The sequence below is a fragment of the Lates calcarifer genome, linkage group LG11, assembly GCF_001640805.2.
Source record: "Lates calcarifer isolate ASB-BC8 linkage group LG11, TLL_Latcal_v3, whole genome shotgun sequence".
Classification (NCBI taxonomy): Eukaryota; Metazoa; Chordata; class Actinopteri; family Centropomidae; genus Lates; species Lates calcarifer.
In genome coordinates, this window is record NC_066843.1 from 19,183,947 (window position 1) to 19,196,803 (window position 12,857).

At 42.3% G+C, this 12,857-nt stretch overlaps 2 protein-coding genes across 3 annotated transcripts in view; both read right to left on the reverse strand.

The window, feature by feature from the left end:
• Positions 1-12,857, reverse strand: part of LOC108889395 (calcium-regulated heat stable protein 1) — a 77,315-nt gene that overhangs the window by 21,934 nt on the left and 42,524 nt on the right. The window lies entirely within an intron of this gene.
• The window catches only part of LOC108898614 (calcium-regulated heat stable protein 1), a 50,418-nt gene continuing 42,523 nt past the window's right edge, over positions 4,963-12,857 (reverse strand). Inside the window, exons 2-5 of the mRNA XM_051073777.1 lie at positions 10,061-10,225; positions 9,580-9,688; positions 8,166-8,288; positions 4,963-5,850 (exon numbers count right to left, since the gene is read on the reverse strand). Coding sequence (XP_050929734.1) covers positions 5,688-5,850; positions 8,166-8,288; positions 9,580-9,688; positions 10,061-10,151 — 486 coding nt within the window. The 5' untranslated portion in view covers positions 10,152-10,225 and the 3' untranslated portion in view covers positions 4,963-5,687. The remainder of the gene's footprint in view (positions 5,851-8,165; positions 8,289-9,579; positions 9,689-10,060; positions 10,226-12,857) is intronic.

Here is a 12,857-nt window from a genome sequence, read left to right on the forward strand (position 1 = left end):
CACACACTGATCATGTGAACTTGAGTGAGAAAATCCAATGTAGGCAACTAACCTTATGGATGCCTATAGAACACACACTCACGTACACACACACACACGCATGCACACACACACACACACACACACACACACACCCTAATACAGCTCCTGGGCTTTTTCCTGTTATTGTTAAGATGAAGCTGGTGGCTCTTTGTCTAACTGATAAACACAACCTGACATGCACAAACCAGACAAACAAAATCTGTCTCCATAACTTCACATAATGGACTGTCTATCTCTCCCTCTCTCTCTCTTTTATTTTTTTGGTGTTGCTACTATTTAAAAAAAACACAGCTAAATACAGTGTGAGCATAAGCCCAGATTTCATTTTGTCTTTCCAAGAACAACTTCATCTGTCTCCTGCTACCCCTAATCCCTTGCGGTTTGGGGTTGCTTCCTGCCATTCAGACTGGATTCTCACTCCTGCCTGCGCTCTGGTTCCCCTGTTTGCAGACGGAGACGCTTTCGTACATCTTGGTGCCATTATTTGGTGAATGGCAAATACAACCCAAGTCGGTTCATTCAAGAATACCATACAGTGTGTCACGCTCCCGTCGTCGACATTCCTGCCTCTGATTTGCCTCAGTTCCTCTGATCTGCCTCTGTCACTGCACTTCTCTATAATCACTTCTGTCCACACTGACTTATCTGTTCTGTAACTAGATCCCTCTATGCATTGTGTTCGCCAATCGCTTCTAGATAAGGAGAAGAGCTACCTTCCTCCTACGGATGTTATACACACACACTCTCTCAGTCAGGTCAGTGCAGTCTAAAATAAAAAACATCACAGCACAGCCACTGCTCGTCTGCCAGCACCAATCATCCTCACCTTAATGGAGGCAAATGACTATTGACTTCTAATTATTGATGGGAGGTCCCTGAGCCAGCCCCTCCCTTCACTAAATACAGGCTCCAGCACACACAAACAGCCTACCCTGTGTTTTTCTAAAATGACATGTGTGAAGTGTTTGGGTGGTTAGCATGGCAAAAATGACCTTGTCTCATCATATATTGTAACACAGAGGACTTGAGTTCAGTGCAACCAGTCACATCTGTGTTTGTTGTTGCTGTGTGTGTGTGTGTGTGTGTGTGTGTGTGTGTGCATATTTATTGTGGTCAGACACTGCAGCCACTGATGTAGACACACTGACATGGTAATACGCTGCCCGTTCATGAATAATAAGAAGTCCTTAAGTCATCCATGCCTGCACAGCATCTCTGCATCACTGCATGTCTATGTGCGTCACGCAACGCTGTTTCCAACAGAAGGCACATTATGGCAACTACAATGAGTCCATCTATTCACACCACAATCCCTGCATCTGTAGAGGAGACTCCCAGCCATGGCCTAGTGCAAAGGTTCATTCTGGCAGACACACTGCGCGCTCCTCCTGCTGCTGCTGCTGCTGCTGGCTAGAGAGAGGCTTTGTTGGCATACCCGACATATGCTCCTCGCTCCGAATTTCCATCCAAAAACGGTCTTTTTTGTGGCGCCGCTTTCCTATCAAGTATGTATTCATCACTCAATAATATTTAACAGCTACAGTGAATTGTTTTGTACCGCTCACGAATTCGGCGTGTAAATAATACACAGAGCAGCGTTTACTATACTTAAAAGGTCAACTATTATTTGGATTTCGCGTGTTGTCCCTGTATTACCCTGCTGTTTAAAAACACTTAAGCGGGGGGCGACGTGCACAGAAAGACTGATTTTAATTTGAAATTAAGCGGAGTTTGACGAATCAGTCGTGGGCCGAATTCACTAGACGACCTCGTTGAATCCAAGGCAGCAGTCATTCACATCTTTAGAGCTGTTTACGTCTGCAGGTAAGCAAGGGAATTTAAAAACAGCCAGATTTACAAGGGAGTTCTGCGTGACGTTCTTTCTGGAGAGGAGAGAACGGGGACCGGAGGACTCCGGGTGTGTTTTTCCTGCTGTGATTTATCATGTCGTCCAATATCCTGCACATACTGACAATAAGAGTGAACAGTTGAAGCCGTCTGTGCTCTAACGTGTCACCGGCCGGTTTAGGACCCAGAGGCAGACGGTTGGTTTGGCAGGCCCTGCTGGCTGTCTGCTGCGGCTGCGTCGCTTCCTTCCTGCAGCCTCTCCTCTTTCATAGACAAACGGCAGATTTAAACACCCGTTTAACATTGTCAAGACCGAGACCATCTGAGACTCGGAGCCGCTTCGCCCCCCGTCAGTCATACCTTATATTCCAGTTTGTCGGAAACACACCGGCGTCCGTTAGGATCCGTAGCGGAGACAGCCCATTGTCCTGCTGCTGCTGCTGATTCCTCCTGCGAGTGAACAGACTGAGCGCCTGCCTCCCCTCCTGCTCCTCCCTCTCCGCCTCCTCCTCCCCCCTCTCATCATCTGTTTTCCTCCATCTCTCTCCCTCCCCCCCCCCCTCTCTCTCTGTCCTCCTCACCCTTACTCCTCTGCGTCCTTTCCCTCACCCTTCTCCCTCCTTCCTTTTCTCCTGTCATACCCTCTTAATCTTCTCCTTTCTTCTACCTTTATCTCTCTTCTCCTTCACACCATTTTCTCTCACCTGTCTCTGTCTACTTGTACCCTTTTCCATTCTTTCCTCCTCCTTCTCACCCCTCTCTCCCATCAGGTGTATTAGTTACAGGTGTGCTGCTCCCCCCTTCAGTGCTCCAATATTGAAATCACTGTATCTCTGGTTAATCCACTGACAGACTGAAGGCTCTCATTTACTGTCATTATGGAATTTGACCAGTGAGCCAGCAGACAGCTGGACCATATAATAAGCATCCAGTGACTCTCTGTTTGAACTCACTATTTACCTGCTTTGGTGGTTGACCGACTTTTACAAGGTGTAGGGCAGAGGTGGCAACTCAGTGCCAGTGGCCTTTCAGTTACAACATGGAGATTAGGCGCCCTCTGCTGGATAAATCAGCTCAAAGCAGTGTACAACTCCAGCACAGCTACGACTATTACAAGCTATGCATTTCACTGGACTATCATGTAGTGTAGCACACAGTCACAGACAATGGAAATGCTAATAATAGGTAAGGCAACAATTAAAGGGACACTTCACCAGTTTTGTCCAGAAAAGTCAGTTTACTTTTCAAGAGAAGTTGTGTGATGTCACAAGGGTTATCAGCTTTAGAGTGGAGACTACAGTTTTACCAACAGACAGCATATGTTACAAATGTGGGCAGTGAGTTTGAATAATGTAGGCTATATTAGGACCAGAGAGCTGTATTATGGGAACTGTTGGCTAGACTCACTTTAAGGGCAAAAAATATGCACATTTTCTTCTGCACTGAATGTGACTGATCTTTTTCAGTGTGTGTTTTGCAAGTCACCCAGCTCTTAGAAGGAGCAATACTAAATTGCTTAATTACCACTTAGACATCTTGGTCCTTATTTTAGGTCAGTATTTTAGATGACTGTTCAGAAATGCTCCAACCAAAAATTAGACATTACTGCAGCAGTGTAAATACATTCACAAACATTATGAGAAACACAGCTGACACAACTGACAGCATTTTTTTCACAGTGCAAACGCAATATATTAATCAGTATAATATCAGCAGACTACCTATGAGCCTATAATTAAAACGAAACAAAAACTGTGTAGACACAAACGTTTTATTTTGAAACGTTTCTTGGTGTGGTAATAGTCACCAGTGTTCGCGCTCATCCAGTGGTCACAGTGAGGAACTGCAATATTAACTGATATTTGTAGCTAATACATATCAGAAAAAGTGTGTTGAATATTTACAGCTCTTCATTAATGTAATCATCATAATTAAGAAATTTTAATTGACAGCCACAGGACTACTGGTTATAATTTTAATTATGACGAGCTGTGTCTGATGTGGGGCATAAACTACTACACAGGCTACAGTCAAGTCAGACAGGATTTCGAAACTTCCGGTGAGGTAATTTCAAAATAAGGTAACCAGCAATGGGTCAGAAAAAAACATTTGTTGTTCTCTAGTGGCTGCAGTTGGAGAAAATAATCTCAGTGGGAATAATATTTGTACTGATTATTGTTTTTCTCCAAGAAGTGTCAAAAGTTGTACTAATGGTCATGTTACTATGCAGTAATATACACTGTACAGTGTACATGAGGATATTTCTCAGTAGTCAGGAATCCCACATGATGCAAGTAATTAATCTGTTGTCACCTGTAATGTCACTGTAAGGGAAGAGGCAAACATGAATACCTGTTACAAAGTTAATGGTTAACAGGTTAGATCTTAGCCTAAGGGAACACCAGTGACTATAAGTAGAATAAATTTACCATGACAATTGTATGATAAAACTTGTGTGAAAATATAACTGCATTATGAAAACAGCTAAAGGGTAGATTGCTCAGCTCACAGCAGCATCGGGGTTAGTCTTTGTTTTATTTTCCACTTGAGGTATTTGCCATCAGTTTGTCATATAAATATTTAATTTCCTTTTTCAGCTTCCTTTTTCATTTTACTGTTTAATTATGCCCGGATTTACCTCACTGCTACAACTTGATAATATATTTCCAATTTCTCCTTAATATTCGACTCACTTCAATTTAATTCTTATTCTAGGTCAAATTATCCTCCATATTGAAAAAGACTGATGATTGTGAGCAGATAATTCAGTAGGACCTCTGAACTGTTGTCAAGCTGTAGTGGACAGATGTGGACAGAAGAGGGCAGCAGGTCTATCTGTGGTAGGCATGACAAATCCACATTTGGATCTGAATTTCAGTGAAGCAAAGCTGTTGATATTTCCATAATAATGTCACACAAGTTTTACACATACCAGCCCAGTTTGTCACTGTAGGAGACACTTTTTCACAGTGATGCATACTAAACACACTAAACACACTAAATCCAATCAGTTTGCCAAAGATGCCAAAAAAGTTACATAAATGAAGAAGAAATGCAGAATCCACAAACATGCACCAGTTGAAAATGCTTTAATTCACTTATATAGCCACCCACGCATGATCAAATACAGATGACAGATTGGTATAAGTAGGCACAAACAGAGCTGTAAGTTCTCTGGGTAGAAGTAGGCACACACAGTATACCTGGATAATAACCCCATGGTGCTGTAACATGGAGTGCTTATACAGCAACATTAGTTCTGTTGTGACCACGGCAGGTTAATCTCAAACGCTGCAAAGCTGAACTGAATGTATCCAGAGGTTTTTTCCAGAAAATGAATGATTGCAGCTGAAGATAATGTTCTCCTCAAATTAACTAAAACTTCAATGTACGTCAAATTTCAACACAGTCTAACGATCTAAGCAAGAAACCTACTGTAATGTTAGAAACCTTTCTACGATAAACACATCTTACACCGTAATCATAAATCTATTCATATACCGGTCAAACCAACTGTTTGTTTTCCCAAGATGCAGTTACCCATTTCCCAGGAAGGGCAGTGTAATCCTCCCACACAGCATGACTATGGGCTGGTTGAGATTTTCCTCCCAGTTTAAAACTTTATTCATCACCATTTGACTCAACTGTCTCAGAGTGTCATACCAGGAGGACTGGGTTTTTCCCTCTCACTTCTTCCCACCCGATCATCATCCTCTCCCTATTTCTTCAGTGTCTCCCTTCCCACCCTCTGGCCTTGTTATCCCTGCCTCCCGCCCATCCCCCATGAGGTTCAGCATTCAGCTGCTGACGACGTGTCCCGCCCAGGTCTCGTGTTTGGTTCCTGGTTTGAGATGGGTTATGGTCACCTCCACCGCCTGGACCTTCTCGTGTTTGGGAGGGATGGAGCAAATCTTGTAGCTCATCTCGTCGCCTTCTACCGGCACATACTCGCCCTCAATGCTGGAGGAAAGGGAGGGAAATTGATTCAGAGGTTACAAACTATGATACCAAACAAGTTATCCATACGCTGCACCCTATAGACAGACATAAACTGACCTTTGTATGGCAAAAGGTCAGCATGCTTTTGCTGTTTAAGTGCAAATATCTACATGCACAACAGTTTTGATGGTGGTTATTTTGGCAAAATGTCCATTTCACACACCCAAGGGTCATGTGACTTAAACATATGATTCAGAGGTTAAATAACAGGTAATTAAATTAAGAGCTTTTGCAAAACAGTGACATAAGCCTGCTCAGACACAGCCAGGGACAGAGTGACAGTAAAGTTAAACTCATATGCTCATATGTATACTGAAAGACTTATTGATCACTGTAACCATTCCCATTCTCCATATGGACTATATGGAGGTCTCTTCATAATGTGGTTCAAATGACAGTAATAGGGGACAAAATCTACAGTCCTCCTTCAGTATAAAAAGGAATACTTTAGTTCAGCTGAAGCAGTGTGTGTTAGACAAATCAAGTGGATATCATCCAAAATTACAACCTTTTAGTACAAAATTGCCCCTTTGTGCTACTACCCCTCCACTCTTCCTCAGTAAGGAGGCAGAGTATGGGGGAACTAGGGGAGGGCTGTAACTTTGGAAGGTATTCATTTCATTTTTCTAATTCAGGGTGCTGAAGCCTCATATTAGCCTCAGCTGATGTTTAGAGTGAGTTCTGTGGATTTTGTGCCTCATCCCTTGCACTGGAATCACTTTGAGAAGAGATTTCTCTATAGCCAGTATGAAGAGGAGGAATGATTACAACGAGCAGTCACTCCATACGTACATGTGGGGACATGAGTGATCTATTATCGTAGACATGAAAAATGGGAACCTGTCCTTTAAGAACTTTTTGTTGCCTCTAACCCTTTCAGTGGTCACTCATTTTTAACATCAGCATTGCTGTTCACGCTGCATCATTAAAGGGCCTTTATTTCCCCATGCGTTTGGGTGTGAATTGATTGATAGGGTACTTTTACTTATCTAAATTATCAGAACACTTTGTCTACCACTGAAAGTCACATAATACACTAAGAAATGAACCAATCAAGGTGGTGGTATTCTAACAGCTCCCGTGTTCTGCCATTTTGTCAATGGAGTCTGGTAGTGATATACAGCAACATTTGTGGTTATATAAAAAAGATCTAAATCTTTAATAAAAAGTTCAGTCTGTGTAGGAATCCATTTCCATAATGTTGTCAGACACTAATAACAATCTGAGCCTGTCAGTGGCAAAAACAACGACTTTAGTGGACGCACTTTGACATGGACAGGAGTGTCTGGTTAACTCATAGCATCTATAAAAGAAATCACAATTAGAAGTAAGACATCTTTACAAAAATGACCTGAAAACACCAGTGTGGATGCATGTTAATTCACACAATAACATTTTTTCCCCTGGATCAGTGCTGACACACTATAACCCTTTAAGATGAACTATCTTTAATGCTCCCCAGCAAGTCCAGTTGTGTTTGTCACACACACACACACACACACACACACACAGGAGTGGTGTAGGAGGACAACAGAATATCTGATGACCTTCACCGCGGTGCTTTTGTTATCACCCACAGGCATAAAACACATAGACGTAAGCAGTGTACACATATGCGCGCGCACACGCACGCACACACACACACGCACGCACACACACACACACACACACACACACTGTAAAGCAGGATACAATAAAATTGTCTGTTTCTCTCTTTCTTACATGAAAAATCTGTTTGCATCACTCCATGACTCCTCGTCAAAAGGAAGCTGTGTGTGTGTGTGTGTGTGTGTGTGTGTGTGTGTGTGGGTCTCTCTACTCCTACACAGAGCCTTGCTGTAATTTGATGACTGTGATTAAAACTGTGATTAAAGCAGCCCCCTCACACACCTCATCAGAGGCAATGAGAAAAAAAACACACACTCATGCTCAAGTTTCATCCACAGAGCAGCTTTGCTGAACCACCCTGTGTGTGAGCATAAATACAAACATGTACACACACACACTCACACCAACTGTTTCTATTCACCTCATCATCTCCAGTTAACCTGATTAGTCAAAAGAACATATTAAAGTATGCTACAGTATCATTTTTTAGAATACTGTACTTATTTCTATGAGGGACCTCTGGTCTTCATAGGGATAACATTTCAAGGCAACACCACCATACATTCAACCACCCTACATTCAACACACACTCCTCAGGATACTTTAACACGCCAGCCTGTCCACAAACCTATAGTCAGCACAGTACACACACACACACACACACTTACTCTGAGATGTGGACAAAGATGTCACTGCCCCCATCCGATGGCGTGATGAAGCCATGGCCTTTGGAGCGGGAAAAATATTTACACACACCAGTAAACACCGGACCCTCTGATGCACGAGCCGTCCTGTATAGAGAGAGAGATATAGACAGAGGGGTTGATGAAGTGGAGGGTGATAAAAGTAAGAGATGAAGAATCAATTCAACAATGAATGTATCATACTCTGATCCACCAGTAGGGGGCGTTTTGATTGGTTACCAGATATTCTTTTTCTTTTTCTGTTACATTTCTGATCCTGCCAAATACTTTCAGTCATTAGACAGTATACAAGACAGTTTTATTTGATTTGTAAAGTAGTTTTGAAATTCATAAGGAAGTGATGTTCTTACATTTTGAACAATAAGGTTCTTCAGGCTGTATTAACTGAACTATTCAGCAAAAAGTTGCCAATGTACTCGTTCAGCAGACACAGAGCAACATCAGCAATAAATTTGCAACATGTTTCTGCCCAGTGACAAATGTAAGTCTGATATTCACCCTCCTTTTAGCTCTGTTTTTTGTCTCCACCAGTTCCGGAAGGAAACATCTGACTTTAACTGCTAAATGTTCACCTGCCAGTCACTAACTCAACGCACCTGCTGTTTGGTGTGGGACAGCTAATGCAAACTGGGGTTTATCAGAGATTTTTCACTGAAAACAGCTGCCTGCTGCTGACTGTGAGTTTTGATTAGAGCAGAATTGTGGGCCAGAAAATCAAAGCAACAAGCTAAAAGAGACTAAAAAGCTTCTGAATCTCTGTGGGATGTCACAGAGAAGCAGGCGGTACAAACACAGAGGTTTTGTCAAGGACATTATGTGAAATGAAGGGATGCAAGCTTTTGTCTTCTCCAGTTACATCCAAAACATGCATGCATGGCTTCCCATGAGTCCCATGTGTGCAGTTTGAATGCTGCGCAGGAAAGGCAGACTCCACCAGTAACAATGAAAATGTGTATAGTTAAATGGCTTTTGCTGAAAAAACGCCAGCCATAAAAAACACAAAAATCTATTCTATAGTTACCATTTGAATTCTAACTTTAATGAATTGCCCTGACAACACTTGTAGTCATGAGGGAAAACTTTCAGTTTGGCTCAAGTGCAGAGACATTAACCAATGAAATTCAGTAACTGAATGGTCAGTCCTGTGTTGGCCTGTGCCAAGTTGTCAAAACAAAATTAAGCCTGAGAACAAGTCTTGCAACAGTCTTCACTAGAGTTTCATATAAACAATACTTCCACTTTATCATTCCTGTGATTACTATGACAGCAATCGACTGAAAGGGTACTTCATCCTGTGGGATTCTGCAGTGCAGTGTGTGTGTGTGTGTGTGTGTGTGTGTGTGTGTGTGTGTGTGTGTGTGTGTGTGTGTGTCCTCACGCTGAGCAGGTCCTGTTTCTGCGTGTGGGCAGAGGGCTGGGGATGAGGTAGCCTCTCATGGGGGAAGGGGAGCGGTCTCTGTGTCTGCAGGCTGGAGGCTGCAGGGACTCTGATGGGAGAAAAAACAGAATGTTACATCATGAATAAGGACACACGGCAGCATTGTGTGTTGGTTTTGTGCTACACTTCAAGGTTATCGCTTATCAGACCGCATCAGTGGTGACTAAGACTGTGCAGAGACATTTTTACTGCATGAGTCTGTGAATGAGTGAATGAGTAACATCTTTGCATTTAATGAAATAAGACAATATAACTTATAATGCTTAAGTTTCAAGTTCAATCTTATCCACAGACAATACTGTACATCTGTATTCATAAGCTCAGTGGTAAAATGATCTTCATGTGTACAAAATGATATAATACACTGTGGTTTATTTTACCAACAGCTGCAAAACTGCTAAAAAAACCCAAAACACTTTACCTGGTGACACTGGAGAACGTGGGGATCCTGCAGAGGTCAGTGGAGGGGTCACTGGTCTTGACCCCTGGATGTGCCTGGGATGAGAGGACATCACTGAGGAGGTGGAGTCAAAGTGTGGGGAGGAAGGAGGGGGGGTGGGGTCAGTCAGTGGAGGTTCTAAAACACCTGAGGAGGGGAGGAGAGGAGAGGAGAGGAGAGGAGAGGAGATGAGATGTAAAGTCTTTGAAGTGATTGTTGCAGCGTGCCGACATACTCCCCATCACTCTAACTCTACTAAATGCACAAGCACACACACAAATGTGCGAGTGTCAGTTTGAGTCAAGTGTAATTTAAAAACATGTTTTTTCACTCTCTTTAAAAACAGCATCCCCACCTTAGCCCTGAGGCTCAACAACCCCACCGCCCCGCCCTCCAAAAAAACACTGAATCAGTGACCTGCTAGTGGCATTCTCAGAACTCTCATTACCATGGCAACAACAATTTGTGAACAGGCCGACACTGCAGCAACCTCACGGAGACGGGCGAAGGAGAACAGTCCCCTCATTCACCTCGGCCCAGGACTTACATCATCAGTTATTACATCACCAGCTATGTCAACCAATTAGGGAAAGGCAGAAAAGAAAACCTCCATTGATTTATCCTTTCCATTACTGGTATATTGTTAAAAGAGAGCTAGAAAAAAGATGAGAGGGGGGAGAGAGGGGTGTTAGACAAATATAATAAAAGGAAACAATGACAGAGGCACCAGAGGGAGGTCAGTGCGCTCTGGGACTCACATAAGCATTTCTCAGTATGTCTGTGGTTGATAAATAAAAATAGGATTTTCCATTCTACTTGTTTTGAAAACAGGATGTAGGTCTTTTACAGGTACAATGTTGTGAGTTCAAGACTAGTCAATATTTTTATGCTAGCAGTGACTATATGTAATTTGTAAGGGGTTGCTCACATTGACAAATGCACAGCAAATTACAACAAAACTCTCACTGATTTGGTTATCCAGTCTGTAAACTGCTCTCAGCAACCTCATTGCCAGCTACAGCAGGTATCATTTTTCAGCAAATTACGATAACCTCACTCCACACTTCCTGCCCAGCACCAGGGTGCAAACGAGCAGATCTGGTGACTTGCTGCACAGTGCTCATGAAGATATTGCATTGAGCAGCTTAAGCCAGATGTTTCCATGGTAAGTTGGTGAAAACAATGTGTTTTCAGCCTTTTCTGCTGCCCTTAAAATCAATTAATGCAGCTTGAAGGGAATTAACTCCAGCAACTGAATTTTTAGCTCAGTTGATACATCAATCTGATTTTAAAAAAAAATTCTTTAGATGTCACCATAAAGTTGACATTTTTGGTTTTTGATTTTTTCTTGACAACTATTGGATGGATTACCATGAACACGTAGTCATGGTTCCTACTGGATACACTGTAATAAAACTGGTGATCCCTTAATGTTTTAGCTTCATCATCGGGTCAACATTTTAATTTGTCCAGTACAGAACCAGTGACACTCCCATCAGCCTCAGCTGTGTATGTACTTTATGTTTGCTAATCAATGTTAGCATACTAACACACTTCACTAAGATGGTAAACACAAGACACATTTTGTCTGCACATTAGTATGCTGATGTTAGCATATAGCTCAAAGCTCTGCTGTGCATATGCACTGCTTTGCAGAACAGCTGGCATGGCTCTTGTTCTAAATTATTTCATTATGCACATTGTGTAGAAATACCATCTTCACTGCTAACTCTGTTGCTTTCAGCGCCAAGCTTGAAACAAACCGCTGTCTTAAGATGACACTGAATTGAGGTGATGATACATTTTATAAGTCAACATAGTTTATTTCAACATGGTTTAATCCTGTTATGTCTGGTGGGTGTCTGGCCCAATTCAGTATAGATAAAATGGAACAGAGCTAGATCAGGGCTTTGTGTTTGTTGTGATAGATAATCTAGCTCTGTGGAATCTGATCTTATACTGGACAAGGATGAATAATATCAATTTAAGCGAGGTGCACAAGCACAGATATCTTTCACTGTAACAACTGTGTACAGACAAATAAAAAATAGTATAAAAGGAGAGCTGGTGGATGATGGGATAATGACACAAACTTCAGTGTTCCTTTCAGATGTTAACACACTCTCTGAATATCTTCAGATTCACAGATGAGTGCTGATTCTGAGCAGGTCTCTTATCTCTGCTAGTTCTGGGTGAGAGTGTTTGTATTTATCCAGAGAGATCTGCTTAGCACACTGTGGCTTGTTTAACATTCATACAACCACACACACTGACAGCAGGAGCCTGAATACATTTTACAGTTTTGAGCCACAGAGCAGAGTGAGGAGAGCCTCTGATCCATCTTAACTCAATGGACATGAGGTTAATGTAATCACAGCCTCTCTGGACCACACACTTCCTGCTGGAGGAAGGCAGGGTTATGACTGACGATCCACACAACACACTTACATACACACAAACACACACAGGCTCTCACATGCATAGACACCCACACTTTTCAATTATTCATTTACACTGTGATATGTGCAGTCCCTAATACTGGAGGTGAGAATCAACTGAAATTCAATCAGGATATTTTTTGATCTGGACAATGGGCAAAATAACAGATCTGAATAAAACAGGAAAGACCAATCATTAACAGCGAGAGTGGCAGCTCTAGAACAACAACAGGAAAGGAAAGAGGGTTTTCACAAGGAACACAGAGGGAGGGAAGAATGAAACGGAAAAGTGGCAGATAAGCGAGAGATAATGCCTGAGGGAGGCTTGGAAACCATGATAA